Raw genomic sequence first — 17,133 nt, 5'->3', positions numbered from 1 at the left:
AGATTTACCATAAATACTAAAGAGAGGAAATTGCTTAACTGTACATTACGCCCACAGCTCGTCTTTCTATTTTTTTTGTGCGCACAGCGTACTGTGATGAAACGAATAAAAGAGTGGTTGGCAATTGCAGCATCCCTTGACTCCCGAGTCGCGAACAGCAGGGAGACGAGGGGAGAGAGAGATCGAGATGAGAGAGGGAGAGATCGTGATACCACTACGTCAATCTTGGCTCCGCACTTTTTGCCTGTACTCACGCAACGGCTGCCACTCTCACTTCTCAGACGAATGGACCATCCAGAATCCTGTTTAGAGAAATCCAAGGAAGGAGGACTCCTCCACTCTCTGAGGGACTGTGTTCCACTGAGGACAAGCTCTTAGTGTTTGGAAGTTCCTTTAATGTTGAGGTGGAAACGTTTTGCATCCTTGTTCCGGGTCCTGTATCTGGGAGCAACAGAAAACAAGCTTCCTCCCTCCTCAAGTATGACCACCCCTTCAATATTACCAAGGCTATCATATCACCTCTTACCTTCTCTTCTTCCTGGTGTAAGAAGCCACTTCTTTCCCCCCCTCCTCTCCTTTTCTCTTAAAAGTAGTGTGGGTTTTCACAACCCTTGTTTTGTTCCTCTTCGGAGAGAAGCAATTCCAGGAGAGAGGCCTCTCTGCCTCAGAATGCGTCCCTCACAGGACCTTTTACCTAGTATGGAATGTTTCTTTTGACTGTCTACTTTCCTGTTTTAGAGGATATTCTTGATAACAATAAAATAAGCTTGTTTTAAAAAAGAAAAAGAAAAAAAGAAGCTTAGCAGGATACCTTGTTTTATACCAGAAGCTCAGGATACATTGCTCTCGCATAATGATACTAATATATTTTCCCACAGGTTGCCAGAAGGAAGGATAGGGACCAGGAGAGCTCCAAACTACAGGGAGCAGGTGAGTGGGTGGAGGAGTGTTGCCTCCTAAATTCACACAAAAACTCAAAAGCTTGCACTGGTCGGAGGTTTTTTTTGTGTTTGGGTGCGTTTGTTATGGTTACTCGGTGACCAGCCGTCCTCCTTTTCCAACCAGGACATGCCCTACATCTCAACCTCTGTCCAAAAGAACTTCAAAATGTCCTCCATTTTGAGTAGGACTAAGAAGCATGGTATTTATATAAACGTTAGCGTTTACAATAGTTTGTCCATGTCTCCATTATCCTCTCGAATGCCCCCATTTTGCATTTTTGCTCTGCTCTGGTGCCACAACAACCAACTACAACCTCCCAGAATTCCACAGCAATGAGCCAAGGGGAGGGTCGAATGTGCCAAAAGGATTATTTTGCACAGTGCGGATGCAGCCTTGGCGTTCGCCGTCCTCATTTCCTGCATTTCTCATTCCTATCAGCTTGTCGGTTGCCTTCACGTCTTTTCGATTATTGTCGGGCCTTAAGGAGAGGAACCCTTTCACGGGATTTTCTTGGCAATGGTTTTGTTCAGAGGGGGTTGGCCATTGCCTTCCCCTGAGGTTGAGAGAGTGTGGCTTGACTCAGCATCAACCTGGCTCCCAAGACTCCAGGGAGAGTATTCTCCAAGGGGTTTCACTCCAGCTCCGACGAGTGCAGTAAGGTGAAGGGGACAAACACTAGAGACTTCCCCCTTCCATTGCCTTATCATGCAGACATCTGGGAGAAATCGCCTCTCATGGATTCCCCTGGCCTCTGATTTCGATTTAAAAATTTAAAGCCAGGCATTCATATTTTACCGAATCTATTCGCCGGATGAAGTTTTAATCCATTAAGGGCAGGCTTACTATACACACACAAACACACACAACAACACACACACACACATATATATATACCTTCGGAAGGCATGCTTTGTTTTTCAGCAGGGAGTTTGTTGTGAGGCAGGGCAGTGCCTTCTTGCAAGTGCAAGCTGTCCCTGTGTTATCTTAAGCCAGCACCCACCTCTGGTTTCACTGCCTACGAATGTTTCCCCCTGGTGTCACCCTCCCACCCCTCCTCCCCAAGATTAGCACCCCTCTTTCCAGGTCAAGGAGTCTGATCTCAGCAGATTTGTTGGAATAAGGTATTCACTTTATTTGCTACTGGGAGAAAGAAGAAACGCTGTGTGGCTTGGTGACAGTCAAGAGAGGCTGATGCTTTGAGTGAAATAAGCGAGACAAGGCTCTCTCTCTTCTCTTGGGACCCTTGGCTTTGATAAGCCAAAATCGGAACAGTTAAAGTTGCCTTGGATCAAACGTTGATCAGAACGGAGACTGAAATCAAATAATCAGAAGAAGGTTAGGATGGGGAGGGCCCAGCTATGAAAGGGAAAAATCAAGTGTTAACGGTATAGGAGTTGGTCCTCGACATTGCTTGCTTGAGTTTTGCGATTTGGGATTTGATTATTTGCAGTTTTGATAATATGTTCTTCTAGGACTCTCTGTTCCTCCAGTGCAAGTTAGTGCAGAAGTTGACCAACGAGATGTGCTTGGAGACCTAGAAAAATACTTCTCTATGCATTTGTAGGTTCTCAGCATGATCTGTGCTCAAACCTCTGGCAGATGTGAGTATATGGCTGCACTGGAAGGCCTGGAGATTCCTAGAGAGGTGCTTTCTTAGGTGAAGAAGAGAACCGTATTTTTTTTTATTTGTGGGTTTTTCACATTCACAGGGGTCCATCACCCCAACCCCAGCAAATGTGGAGGGCCACTGTACAACTGAGTTGTTAGACTCGCCCACAAGCCATTGTTTCCCTATACCATGTGCGGTGTGAGAACAGTGGACTGTGAAGAAAGCGGTAGGAAGAAAGAAAGATGTTGGTCTGGGTGCCCAAAATTCAACACATGGGTCCTGAGCAGTTCAAGCCAGAACTCTCCCTGGAAGCCAGCTGACCAAACTTCTTCTTCATGAGAGGAAGGACTCATTGGAAAAGACAATGATGCTGGGAGGTCATACTGAGGAGGTAGCAAAGCTTGTTTTTCTGCTTGCTCCATGAGAACAGGACCCGGGCAATGGATGCAAGGTGTCAGAAAAGAGTACCTCTCAACGTAAGGAGAGCCTTCTTGACAGTAATGGCTAGTTAGTTACAGTGGACACACTATATTTCCTCGGAAGTGGTGGAGTCTCCTTCATTGGAGTATTTAACAGAGGCTGGAGCTTTGATTGAGAGTTCCTGCATGGCAGGGGTTGGACTGTATGGCCCTTGGGTCTCTTCCAACTCTATGCTCTATGATTTCTAGGTGGAGGAAGTAACGAGAGGAAGACCACATGCCAGATGGACAGACTCAACCAGGGAGACCTGGGCTTGAGCCTACAGAACCGAGCCGAGTGATGAGGGCAAGGGGCTTGGGATGCCTCATTCACAAGGTCGCATGAGTCTAGGAGCAGCAACGAGCACGATTCAGGACCTTTGAGAGCAGCAGAATGCCAAGTGGCTCTCCTTCCCTCCTGGGAACTCCCCCTGGAAGGGGAGGAAACAAGCCAGCCAGCTTTCATCCCACCTGGAAACTGCTCTTTTCTACATACTCCATAGACCAAAGCTTTCCCCGCTCTTGGATTACCGCTCCCACAATCCTTTTCCTTTTGCGTCCCCCCTCCACTCCCAGAATCTTCCAAGCCCGTTAGAGGAAATGCTGGAGGCAGCAGTCCCCAAAAAGGAACTTTTTCCAAGTTCTGGCATGACTAAGGGCAGAAAGGACAGAGCTCGGCCAATGTGTGGGAACCTCTCATCTCTCGTGTCCCTTGTTTTTAGGAGTAGGCGAAAAAGGACATTTAATTCATTTCAAGTCTTTCCTTGGTCTCCAGGGTGTTGTAGTGGTTTGAGAGCCCGTACTAGGATATAGAGAGATCTCGTAGCACTTTGAGACTAAGTGAAAGAAAGAATCGGCAGACATGAACTTGGTAGCCCCGTCCTTACTGAGTGCATTGGGATGACTTTGGCGAGAGCGGGTTTCCCAATCTCCTTCAGCTATGAAAACCCACGGGTGACCCTTCTCTCAGCCTCAAACTCTCTCTGAACCCAAAATCCCTCAGTTCATACCTTTATTGGCTAAGTGAATGCAAAATTACTTCTTGCAAGCTTTCAAAGCTCCGTGGGCTTCTTCATCAGGCAGATGTTGACCAGGCCGATGTTTTTGTAACGTCCTTGCCTGATGAAGAAGGCCCATGGAGCTTCGGAAAGCTCCGCTTTGGACCACACAACAAACTCCAACTCCCAGGGTCCCAGGCTTGAGCCCGGGCAGTTAAAGCGTGCCAACCGGGTTTTCTCCAGTGTGGATGCAGCGGGCCAGAGCAGTTAAAAGCAGGATGATCCCACATGAGAAAATAACCCAGTTGGCACCGCTTTAACTGCTCTAGCTCCAGGCTGTGGATTCTGTCGGAGTTGGAGTTTGTTGTATGGCCCAGGCGGTAGCGGAGCCAATTTCCCACTGACCTTAGAAACAGCCAGACTGCACTATCCTTCACAACGCTTAGAGAACCTAAACCTTGACATTTCACTGTATGGCAGGACTCTTCCCCGACTTTCCTGTTTCAGGCTGCCTGGATCTTATTCACAGAACACAGCTCCTGGGAAAGACTATCCTTTTGTTTACCTTGCCCCTTCTGGGACTACCCTTAAGCCTTCGTTTGGACCTCTTTTCTCAGCCAAAGGCAGGACTTCCCTCCAGCTAAAAAGGTGCATTCGCGACCAGATCTTCTGGACTGCTTCAAGTCTCTCCATCCTTTCGGTGATTTGTTGCTTGTTGTAAGACAGGGATAGCGGCTATTTAGGGGATGAAAGGGTCCCCCCTTCCATTGAAAGAAAGGAATGGCTAATCTATATAATACAGCGATAACAGCAATGTCCCTCCTGCCCAGACCTTTGGAAGAGGAGAGGAGGAGCAGGGCCTTGGAGACTAGACGGGCTTTAACTAATCTGCGCTCAATGGCGCACCAAATAAAGTTTGTCCACTTTTTCACGACGGCCTCTTTATTTCGTGGATATATACAGTAAATCAACCAAGCTCTTATTTGCCATAGGAAGCGGTTTGACAAGTGTTTGCATTTTGGAGATCAGTTGTCAGCTGCTATTAAATCAAGATTCATTCATATTAACGATATGCCATTCACGGTCTGCTCCATGCGCCAGCTACATTAAACACACCAGAGCAATAAATAAACCCAATACCGGGGAAAACATTATATTATACTGTACCACACACACCAAACACATAAACCATATTATGTGCATGCGTATTAAAATATACATATATATAAACACCACATATATAAGCATATGTGTTTTTACATATATCTTTATGTGTGTGTGTGTTTATAAAATAAACATATAAATATTTAGATATGTGCTATGCTTAGTAAAATTACATATATATGAACATATATTCATTATAAATGTGTGTATATATATATATATAACACCTACATTAAATTTACAGATATATAAAAACCAACACTATATAAGCATTTCTATATTGTGTGTGTTTATTAAAATCTAAAAATATAGATACCTCGCTAGATAGATAGATAAAGAGGTATATAAAACACACACACCTATAGAAGCACATTATGTATATGTTAGTAAACATCTATCCCACATATAAACATATATATGCTTTATATATATATATTATAGATATAAACACACATATTATTAAAATATAACATATATTAGATAAACTATATCTATATTACCATGCTATCTATGTGTGAAAGGCTGAAATCTATAGAAAACATTATATGTCTTTATAGTTGTACAGTATTGTTATGAAATATACTATATATCTAAAAATACATACGCACCACACAATATGTGGTTGTATAATATCTATATTACATACATATACAGTATATATAAACTATATATATTATGTTTGTATATGTGTGTATTTAAACATACATGCTTATATATGTGTATTGTTTTATATTGTGTGTATGTTGTAGACAGGACAGAAGACGACAGACAGATATTTTAAAGAGGGCTTAAAAACTCAAAGTTCACGGGAGGCAAACATCCATTCGCATTGACCGTTAATATCATTATTTCAGGATCTGAATGCTTGAGTTTAGCCTCTCTTGGGGCATTTGAGTCAAAACCTAACAATCCTTGGTCTTTAATCCCAACCAACCTCTTAAACATTCCCTTGAATGGAGGGGAAACGATTATAGCTTGGATAGGATTCGGATCTGGAAAGCCAATTTACGAGCTATATAAGTGCCAAAGGGATGGCTTGGAGGCATTAGCCCGACACCCGTTTTCAGTTGTGATTGTAAATTGATTCCCATAAAACACCATAAAAATACACAACAACAACAACAACAAACAATAACAACATATCTATGATATTTTTGCCTTTTTATTAGGCGTTTGAGCTAGTGGACTAAGTCCCGACTAATTAGTAATTAAAGCAAAGCCTTTTTGTGAAGACGAAGCACATTGTACAAGCCTGTTAATAGAAATATTTAAAGTTTGATGAAACATATCGCTGATGAAGTCGCCTACTTAGTATGAGGATATGTTAATGGCCTACCGAGACAGCCTCCTCCAACCTCCCAGGTTGCTCCTTTCGATCGGTGTATTAATTAAAAGAAATTTCCTATAGACTCCCCGCCTTTCCGCGCCTTCCATACAATTTATCAGTATGCACCAATGCATTGTGCCATAGTGTGCCTCCATGTTGCTCTCTTTCCTTTTTTAAAACTATTATGAAAACTAATATAAATTCGTCAAGCTGAATTAAGCATACAAATAGATGAGGCCATAACAGATTACATATTGAAGCGAGGTGTCTCTCGGCGTCTAAATGAATTCAATCTAATAATTCCTTCCTGGCCGGGCCATAATTGTTAGAGATGTTGCTCCCACTCCTTTCCAAGCGCCGTTCGCCATAATTAATGATACTCAAGCTTTTAACTTTGATTTATTTCATTTCACTGCGTGGCGACAGTGTGAGAGCTGATACATGGAGCTATATAATATCTATATAATATAAATATATATATCCTGGAAATTACCCAGGCTGTCGGGTTTTTTTGGGTGGTGGTGGTTTGTAAAATTAAACACAAGAAAAGGGGGGAAAGTCTTCTTGCATCTAGTATGGAAATACGTAACTCTATAATTTAACATGTTCATGGATTTTTTCCCTTTTCTTTTAAAAGAGATGAAATGCATCATCATCCATAAGTCTTGACAGAGTTGGGATTAGCATCCAGATTTCGAAAGTGTGCCCACGTTATGGTCTCAGGTGGCACCCAGATGCCAGGATGGGGCAGGATATGGAGATGGATGGTTGAGGTTGGTTAGCCTCCTTCTCTGAACATCTAGGGGACATTTTCCTTTCGCCTGGAAGCCTTGCATCCACGCAACTACCACAGGAGCGACCATAAAGGAAGCGATGGCGAGAGGGAAGGCTTGGTGCTTGGTGGCATGATGGAAAGCCACCCCTCTTCAAAGTCTCAGGCTGGGGCTTCCTTAGTCTCCGCAACGCCAGCTATTTCATCCCTTCCACCGAGGGGCCTTCTTCCTTCCTTCCTCCCTCCCTCCCTCCCTCCCTCCTCCTTGTTTGCCAGCGCCATCCCTTAGGACCACTGCCCAGGAAAACTGCCAAGAAAGGTGAGGGTGACACTGAGAGTAGGGAGGGAGGAGCCCACTCTGGAGGGGGAGGAGAGGAGAAAAAGAGAAGGAAGAGAGAAGAAAGAAAGGGCAAAAGAAGAAGAGAAGGATGAGGAGGAGGATGGGAAGAGGAGAAAGGAGAAGAGGAAGGAAGAAAGAAGAAGAGAAGGAAGAGGAAGAGAAGAAGAGGAGCGAACGACGAGGAGGAGGAGAAGGAAGAGAAGAGGAAGAAAAAAAGAAGGGGGAAGAGGAAGAGAAGAACAGTATAGAGCCGATAAGAAGGAGAGGAAGGAGGAAAGAGGGGACCCGCCATTCCCAGGAGTCGGCGCACGGTTAAAAACAGACGGGTCTTCTTCCAGCCCAACTCTGGAGTTGTGTCTTTGCGATGCACCTGCGCAGTGAAGTTCCCTGGGCCTCCTCCCCCCCCCCCAACCACACACAAGACTTCATCCAGTGGGCTAAGGATGGAAATACAAGTGAAAAGACTTTCACATTTCCCAGAGGACTGGGCAAGTCACACTCTCTCAGCCTCAGGGAAGATCATGGGGAAAACCTCCCCTGCAACCAAATCTTCCATGCAAATCTCATGAAGGCTGCCCCTAAATCGGCAACGTTCTTGAAGGACAAAAACCAACAGCAGCAGCAACAAAAAACTCTTCAATTTATATCTGTCCGCCTCGCAGAAACAAACCTTGCTCTGTTTTTGGCCCCACCGGAGGGAAACGTGGCGCTAGTGGTTTGCCTTGGCTACAGTTTGGAGGCCAGGGTTCGAGTCTAGCTCGGCCATGAAACCCACGTGGTGACCTTGGACAAGTCACACTCTCTCAGCCTCAGGGGAAGGCAATGACAAGCCTCCTCTGAAGAAACCTGCCAAGAAAACCCCAGGATTGGGTCGTCTTAGGGTCGCCATAAGTCGGGAAACGACAGCCGGCAAACAACAAGCAGGCAACTGCCCAGAACAGGCGGCTCTCTGCGCAAAACAACAAACACAACCGGGACTCTTACATACAGAGGCCGAGAAAAAGAAGAGAAGAGAGAGACCAGTGCAGGGACTCCACCGATTGTATCTCCTCTTCCTCCTTCTCTCCGAGGCACACCAAAGGAAAGAGAGACGAATTTCATATAATCATAGAGTGGAAGGGGGTCCCAAGGATCCTCCAGCCCAACCCCATTCTGCCATGCAGGAACTCTCAATCAAAGCATCCCGCCAGATGCCATCCAGGCCTTGTTTAAAGCCTCCAAGAAGGAGGTTCCACCCCTTCGTGGCTGTGTTCCACTGAGGAACAGCTTTTAGTTTCGGAAGGTCCTATAAGGCATGACTTCCAAACCTTTCACCATCACCTTTCACCCCAACACAACTCCAACTCCCAGAATTCCGTAGCCTTGAGCCAGAAAAGAGTTAACCGGTGCCAACGGGTTTTTCTTGCAGTGTGGATGCAGCTAGATCTGCCCTCGGTGGTGTCCCTGGATCTGGGCGCGTGAGAGAGACCCACACAGAAGGGAGAGCTATGCGAGGTTGTAACACCACACAACAAACCCACACCCATGTCATCCTTCCCCCCCCCCCACTGGCAGCCTGCCTCCCACAGTCACGCGCTCTCCGCAGGACGCATTGCGGCCGCCTCCCCAATCATCCCCCCCCCAAAAAAAAAAAAAACCCAGATCCTCGCCTCCATCCAATGGGCGAAGAGCATCCGAAAAGCCAGGAGGAGGCAGGCGCTGCCAGCCCCGAGACTCCCAGGGCTTTCCCGGCAGAAGAGGCACCTGGCGAAGGAGGAGGAGGAGGAAGAGGAGGAGGAGGAGGACAATAGAGGCGGCTCTCTGGGCAGGGCGAGCCGGGCTTTCCTTCTGGACAGGGGCTCCGGCTGAGCAGCTGTAGCTGGCCTTGGCCTCCGGAGGGGCTTTCTGAGGGGGAGAGGAGGAGGAAGAGGAAGAGGAAGAGGAAGGGAGAGAGAGAGAGAGAGAGAAGGAAGAGAGAGGAGGAGAAGGAAGGAAGGAAGGAAGGAAGGAAGGAAGGAAGGAAGGAAGAGCGAAAGGAGGAGGAGGAGGAGGAGGAGGAGGAGGAAGAAGAAAGGTACAGAGAAGGAGAGGAGGCGAAAAGAGAGAGGAGGAAGAGGAGGAGAAAGAAAGGCAGAGAGGAAGAAGAGGAGGAGGAAGAAAGAGAGGAGAAGAAGGGGAGGAAAGAGAGAGGTAGAAGAGGAGAAGGCAGAGAGGAAGAGGAAGAGGAGGAGGGAAGGCGGGGGAAGAGGGAGGTGGGGCGGGGGAAGGGGAGCCAAGGCAAGCAAAGGCAGGGCCTCTCTCTCTCTCTCTTTCCCCTCCAGGGTCTGGGGCTCCTCCTGGGGCCAAGGCGGGGGGCGGCGGCGGGGAAGGCGAGTGAAAAGGCGGCGTCGGGCGGCGTCGGGGCCACTCGGGCGGCGGAGAGCGGGAAGAAGAGGCGGCGTCGGCGGCGTCGGAGGCTGAGGCTGCCCCTCCGTCCAGGCGCCCGCTCTCCTCCCTCCGTCCCTCCGTCTCCTCGGAGCCCTCCTCCGGCGCAGCTGTGGCGGGAACGGCCGGAGCCCGAGCCCGAGCCGGCCCTTCTTTCCCTGCTGCGTCTCCCTTCCTGCGCTCCCCCTTTCCCCCCTGCTCTTCCTCCTCCTCTCCTCCTCCTGCCTTCTTCCTGGGGGGCTGCGGGGCCCCCGAGCCTCCCTCCAGGATGATGATGATGTCCCTGAGCAGCAAGCAGCCCTTCGCCTTGGCCCACGAGGCCAAGTACGCGCCCTGCCCCTCCTCGGCCGCCGCCCCCTCGGCCCCCTCGCCCGCCCTCCTCCTGGCCACCGCCGCCGGGGCCAACGGGGGCAACGGCCGCAACGGGGGCCTGGCCAGCCCCGCCAGCTCCAGCGCCGCCAGCTCCGCCAGCAACACCAGCTCCACCAGCAGCACCAGCACCAGCTCCACCAGCAGCAGCAACAACGGCAGCAGCAACAGCCGCGCCTGCCTCCCCACGCCGCCGGTAGGTCCAGCCTTCCCCCGAGGAGAGGGGTGGGAGGCCGGGTGGGCTTTCCCTCCGGGTCCCTGGGTCTTTCTTCCGACGCCAGAGGCTGCGGCTCCCGCCCCCGACCCGATCCAGACCTCCCCGGGGTCCCCCCCCCCCCCGGCATTTGGGATCAGGAGGCAGAGCGCCCTTTCCCCCTACTCCTCCCCCTCGCCCTCCCTCTCCCCTCTTCTTCCTCCTTCCCTCTTCCTCTTCTTCCTTTCCTATCCCTTTCCCTTGGTAGCACTCTTTCCCCCCAAGGCTGTCTTCTTCCCCACCCCGCCCCACTCTGCTCTTCCTCTTTCCTTTCCCCCACTTCCGTCCTTCCTCTCCTCTCTCTCGCTCATCTGAAATCCTTACTCTTTCGCTTCCATAACTTCCTTTATTACCTTCCCATCCGCTCTCCTTCAGCCACTTTCCTTGTCCTCCTCCCTTTCTATTTCTTTCCTTGCTTTCTTTCCCACGCTTTCTTTCTCCTCCTCCTTTCCCTTTCCATTACTCCACACACACCTCTCTCTCTTTCTCTTCCCTCTCTCCTTCCCACTACTCTTTTCCCCTTCTTCTCTCTCCTTCAGGCTTCACTTCCTTCTCAGTCTCTTTACTTCTCTCTCATTTCCTTCCCTTCCTTATCCCTTCCGTTTCCTGTTTTCTGCCTCCCCATTTCTTCCTCCGCCCTTTTCTTTCCTTCTTCCTTTCCTATATCTTTCTTCCCTTCTTTCCTTTTTTCCTTGTGTTTCTTCCCTGCTTCTTCTTTACTCCTCCCTTTCTTTCCTCAGTTCTTATTCTACCCGTTTCCCGCGCACTTCGCTACCCATCCATCCATCCTTCCCCTTCCTTTCTCTTTCTCTTTCTTTTCTTTTCCTCCCTTCCTCTTTTCCTTCCCTTCTCCATTTCTCCCCTCTTCTTTCCTTCCTTCCTTCTTTCCTTCCTCCTTTCCTTCCCCCCTTCCTTCTTTCCTTCCTTCCTTCTCCTTCATCCTTTCTTTCTTTCCTTTCCTCTCTCCTTTCCTTTATTCCTTTCTCCCATCCTCCCTCCCCCTCTTTCTTTTTCTTTCCTCCCTTCACTCTTCCTTTCCTTTCCCCTTCTTTCCTTCTTTCTGCTTTCCTTTCCTTTCTTCATCTTTCCTTCCTTCCATCCTCCCTCTCCCTTTCCTTCCTTCCTTCCTTCTTTCTTTCCCCTTCCCTTTGGGGATGGCCCCGGGTGGAGGGGGTCCTGGCTGAGGGAGCATGTCTTCTTCTTCTTCTTCTTCCCGCTCTTCCTCCTCCGCCTGCTCCTTCTTCTTCTCTCCCGCGCAGAGCAACATCTTCGGCGGCCTGGACGAGAGCCTGCTGGCGCGGGCGGAGGCGCTGGCGGCGGTGGACATCGTCTCCCCGGGCAAGAGCCACCCTCCCCCGCCGCACCCGGCCCCCCCTCCTCCGCCGCACCCGGGGCCGCACCACAGTCCCTTCAAGCCGGACGCCACCTACCACACCATGAACACCATCCCCTGCACCTCGGCCGCCGCCTCCTCCTCCTCGGTGCCCATCTCGCACCCCTCGGCGCTCTCGGGCTCCCACCCGCACCCGCACCATCACCACCACCACCACCACCACCCCCATCATCCCCACCACCACCACCACCACCAGCCCCACCAGGCGCTGGAAGGGGAGCTGCTGGAGCACCTGACGCCGGGGCTGGGGCTGGGGGCGCTGACGGGGCCCGACGGCTCGGTGGTCTCCACGGGGGCGGGCCACGGGGCTCACCTGGGGCCCGGCATGAACCCCATGCACCCGGCGGCCCTGGGCATGGCCCACGCCTTGCCCTCCTCGCACCTGGGATGCCTCAGCGACGTGGAGGCCGACCCCCGCGACCTGGAGGCCTTCGCCGAGAGGTTCAAGCAGCGGCGGATCAAGCTGGGGGTGACCCAGGCCGACGTGGGCTCGGCGCTGGCCAACCTGAAGATCCCCGGCGTGGGCTCCTTGAGCCAGAGCACCATCTGCCGCTTCGAGTCGCTGACCCTGTCGCACAACAACATGATCGCCCTGAAGCCCATCCTGCAGGCCTGGCTGGAGGAGGCCGAGAAGTCCCACCGGGAGAAGCTGACCAAGCCCGAGCTCTTCAACGGCGCCGAGAAGAAGCGGAAGCGCACCTCCATCGCCGCCCCCGAGAAGCGGTCCCTGGAGGCCTACTTCGCCATCCAGCCCCGGCCCTCCTCCGAGAAGATCGCCGCCATCGCCGAGAAGCTAGACCTCAAGAAGAACGTCGTCCGGGTCTGGTTCTGCAACCAGAGGCAGAAGCAGAAGCGGATGAAATACTCCGCCGGGATTTAAAAACTCTTTCAGAGACAAGAAAAAATCCAGTCAGCCTTCAAAGATGAGAAGAAGAACCATCATCACCATCATCCTCACAATGCTTCTTCCTTTCAAAGCATCAAGATAGTCTAAAGTCACAGTCAAAGGACTTCTCTTTCCCCTTTGCAGGGATTGCCATAGAAGAAACTTCCCCCCAAAATAGACAGCATCCGACAAAAAGACTGCTTCGGAGGAGAAGGAAAGCCTCCGACACCAAGAAAGTCTAAAGTCACATTCAAAGGACTTCTCTCCCTCTTTGCAGGGGCTGCCATGGAAGAGAATTCACAGATCTTTCTGTTTGCGGGGGATGCTAAAGGGGAAAAATATTCAAGGGTCTAGAAGACGCTTTTCTTTCTCTCTTCAGGGGCTGCCAAAAAAGAAACCAAGAAAGCACCCGACAGAATAGAGGCAGAGAGACTGCTTCGGAGGGAGAAGTTGAAAACCCTCCAAATAAAAGTTTGTCACCAAGAAGCAAAAGTCAGATTCAAGGACCTCGAAGTCTCTTCTCTTTCCCTTTGCAGGGACTGCCATAGAAAAAGACTTTTCCACCAAAAAAAGAGAGCAAAGAGGCAGAGAGACTGCTTCGGAGGGAGAAGGAAAGCCTCCTCCAACTGAGAGAAAGTTTGGCAGCAAAGAGGTAAAAAGTCAAATTCAAGGACCTAGGAGACTCTTCTCTTTCCCTTCGCAGGAGCTGCCATAGAAGAAACGTTAAGAAAAAGAAAGCACCCGACAGAAGGAGGCATCAAAGATTGTGTGAAAGCAGATAAGAAAACTCTGGACGCCAGGAATAAACTCTTCTGGAACATGGCCGCATTGTCCGAAAAAGCCGGCTTTGAAAGCCTTCGACTTCACAGCTAAGAAACCTGTTTATTTAAATGATAGTAATAATACTGATGACAATACTAATGGGGGGACTGAAGACGTGACCAAGTAAGAGTCGTGGTTTTTCTATTCTTAAAGGTAACATTTAAAACAAAGAAAAGGTGCTCTTTGCAACTATTTTTAATGGTGATGATTAACTGGTTAGAAAGACTGAGAGACTTGAGAGGTGAAAGCTATGAGAGAGAAAGAGAGGCATCTCGGAGTATTTTGGTTTTTTTTAAAAGAGAAAACAAATAAGGAGGCAGGTTTTCTGCGGGTATAAATATATAAATATATATATATTTTTCTGTGGTTATTCTCCGTTGGTTTCCTTCTCTGGAAAAGAGAAGCGTGGAAAAGGATGGGTGGGGGGAAAGAAAGGGACGACGACCATTTCTCCTGCTGTGCTCCTGGATCTTTTAAGAGCTGTTATTTCGATTAATACTGCCAAACTTGTAAATTATTAATTTTAATCTCTCTAGCGACTTCTTCCTTTTGTGCCCATCCTAATTAATCGGTTCAATTCATCAAAGTCTGGATCAAAAAGTCAAAAGAGATTGGGGAGGGGAAAAGAAAAGAAGAGTCGGGTTGGTGTAAATTGATTAATTTTATGTTTATGAACTCGATCCTCTGTTTATTTATTATTATTATTATTATCATTATTTCCCCCCTCTATTAATTTTTTATTATTATTATGAAAAAAAAAAAACCCACCCCTCTCTTTCCCTTTTGGACCTTTGTATATTGTCCCTTGGACTGAAAAGCTTGAATTGAAAAGCATTTCTTCTTTCTGTAAGGCGTTCTTCTCACTCTTATCGTGGCTGCTGTCCTGCTGTTGTTTGTGTAGACTGACTCACTTGTCCGAGAGAGCTATTTGTTGACTGCGTTACATATTTAATGGGGGTTTCCCTCCACGGGAAAAAGAAAAAGGACAAGACTTAAGGAGGGGACTTAAAGCTTGGTGGCTTTTTTTTAGACTTCCTTTCACCCGAGTCCTGTCTGCCCCTATAGATTTCAGCCCTGTTTCCGACTCTCCTAGTCCCTTCTTTCCTTTTGACTGCAACCGATTTGCATTGTTTTTTCGGAGGTTTATAAGCTATATGTTAAGGAGAGCCTACATTAAAGTCTATATGTGAAGCAGAGGAGGGGAAAAACTAAACAAATAAGAGGGGGAAAGAGAGAGAGAGAGAGAGAGAGAGATAGAAAAGATGACAGAGACTGAGAAAGAGAGAACGAACACATTAATCCACATTGATCGGTTTAATTCTTTGGGAACAAACTCCCCCCTTTTTCCGAAGCTCCTTAGGTTGCCGCGTTGTAAATAATTCATCCCAGAACCGAGGCACACACAAACACACACACACACATATATAGTTATATTCTTACAGATTTTTCGCTGTATTTGCTGTTTCTGTTCGAAGTCTTGACTTCTGTACATGACGATGATTCCTTGAGGTTTTCGTTTGTTTGGGGTTTTTTGGTTTTTTTTGTTAAAAGAAAAGTTTATTTATGATGGTAACGTGATGGTTGATTTAAACTGTTGTCCGACTGTCTTTCATTAAAAAGAAAAACAATACAGATTTTAACGTTTTATGGACAAAAGGAATGCTTCTCAGGTTGCTTTGTTGGGTTCGCCTCTTGTTAAAGGCTCTGCTGTTGGATTTGAATGTGTGTGTTTGTGTATGTGTGTGTGTGTGTGTATGTTTATGTATATGTATGTATGTATATATATATGTGTGTGTGTGTGTGTGTGTATATGTATTATGTATGAGTGGGCATATATATGTATGTATATATACGTGTGTACTGTATATATGTGTGAGATATATATATACACACACACACACACACACACACACTCACACATACACATATATATTAAGAGACAAAACCTGCAATCTCAAAATGCCCTCGTTTAGAAACAGGTTTCACTGGGATCCTTGGGATTTACTTCCAAGTCATTTCTTTTTAATTCGGTGAATCAATGGAGGAAGGCTAGGGCTCGGTTTTGTTAGACGCCGCCCGTAAATAATCAATGCTTTGTCATTACTCGATCAGACCCTTTCCCTGGGATCCCAAACTCTTGGCCTTTCAAACTGGGGGAGAGGAGGAGTGTCCCTAGATTTGTGCTTCTGGCATTATTTGCTGGACCGCAACAAGGGCGGCATTGTTGCCCTTTTGTGTGCCTTGTGTGGGGTTTATAAATGCTTGCTTGTGAGTGACATCCCCCACAAGACACCCACATACACACCAAGGGCTGGGTCCTATGGCCAGAGATAGCCTAAACTGCATTTCAACTGCAGCAATAATCCAGTCTGAGACCGCTTTAACTGCCCTGGCTCAATGCCAGGAACTGTAGTTTTGTGAGACATTCAGCCTTCTCTGTCAGAGAGAGCTCTGGGAACACAACAAACTACAATTCCCAGGATTCCATAGCACTGAGCCAGGGCAGTTAAAGCAGTTTCAAACTGGATTATTGCTGCAGTGTTTTCTGGACCAAAATGGATCTCAAGAGTTTGGGGCAGCTTAAGATCAAGAACCGGGGTAAAAAAGAGGGGAAAGTGGGGCAAAAAGTCCTGTCCTTTTGCTTGTCCTCATTTCCTAGTTTATTTAATGCGGTTGCAAAGATAGTCGAAGATTAAAAAAAAAATCACAGCCATAAATAGGTTTAAGGTTATAATAATAAATAGGTTTCAGGTTAGAGCAGCCTCTGCAGAGGAACCTCTAACCTTAAACCTATTTATTATACTATGTTTATGACCTTAACAGACCAGCCTGAAGATTAAATTAAAACAACCCTCTGTAATTGTCCACATTGCAGTCTAACTCCCTTTAACAGCGACACACTGCAACTGAGTCAGGATCAAGGGGTTAGAAGAAGGCAAAGCTGCCTCCAAATGCATTTATGCAAACAGTCCTTTCTGCCCCTAACTTGGAGGGAGATGTAGTCCTAGCAGACAAACGAGGATGCCCCAAGGAAAGAGCTGTGAAGAGGGGTTTCTTCTCTTCCCCCAAAGTGCTCCTATGCCTCCCCTTGTGTTTAATAAGCGCTCGCGAATTGCCCCGGATCAAGAGCTGAATTAAAACGATGCTCTGCGATCAAAAGGCAGCCCTGGAGGAGTTATATATAAACACCCCGCAGAACTGAGCTCCCTTTCTTTCTTTCTTTCTTTCTTTCTTGGCTGGGAAGAACCAGCAGCCCCCCCCCCCCCCCCCCATAGAAAGGGGGATTTCTCCTATAGTCTGCCTTTTTAAAAGGATGAAACCAAGGTGTGCAAATGGACAACCTGGTTTCTTGCCCAAGGAGTTGAGATCTTTGATGGAGTGAGTCTGGGAGGAGAGA

The 17,133-nt window shown here is 48.1% G+C and overlaps 1 protein-coding gene across 1 annotated transcript; it reads left to right on the top strand.

Moving 5' to 3' along the window:
* Positions 1 to 10,037: 10,037 nt before the first annotated feature.
* On the top strand, positions 10,038 to 14,410 carry POU4F2 (POU class 4 homeobox 2). Its single transcript, XM_042468948.1, has 2 exons — positions 10,038 to 10,578; positions 11,895 to 14,410. The coding sequence occupies exons 1-2, from the start codon at positions 10,282 to 10,284 to the stop codon at positions 12,906 to 12,908; spliced, it is 1,311 nt and encodes a 436-aa protein (XP_042324882.1). The 5' UTR covers positions 10,038 to 10,281; the 3' UTR covers positions 12,909 to 14,410.
* The last annotated feature ends 2,723 nt before the right edge of the window (positions 14,411 to 17,133 follow it).

The sequence above is a fragment of the Sceloporus undulatus genome, chromosome 5 (assembly GCF_019175285.1).
Source record: "Sceloporus undulatus isolate JIND9_A2432 ecotype Alabama chromosome 5, SceUnd_v1.1, whole genome shotgun sequence".
Taxonomy (NCBI): Eukaryota; Metazoa; Chordata; class Lepidosauria; order Squamata; family Phrynosomatidae; genus Sceloporus; species Sceloporus undulatus.
Note: the sequence above shows the minus strand (reverse complement) of the source record. Positions and strands in the feature narration are given on the sequence as shown.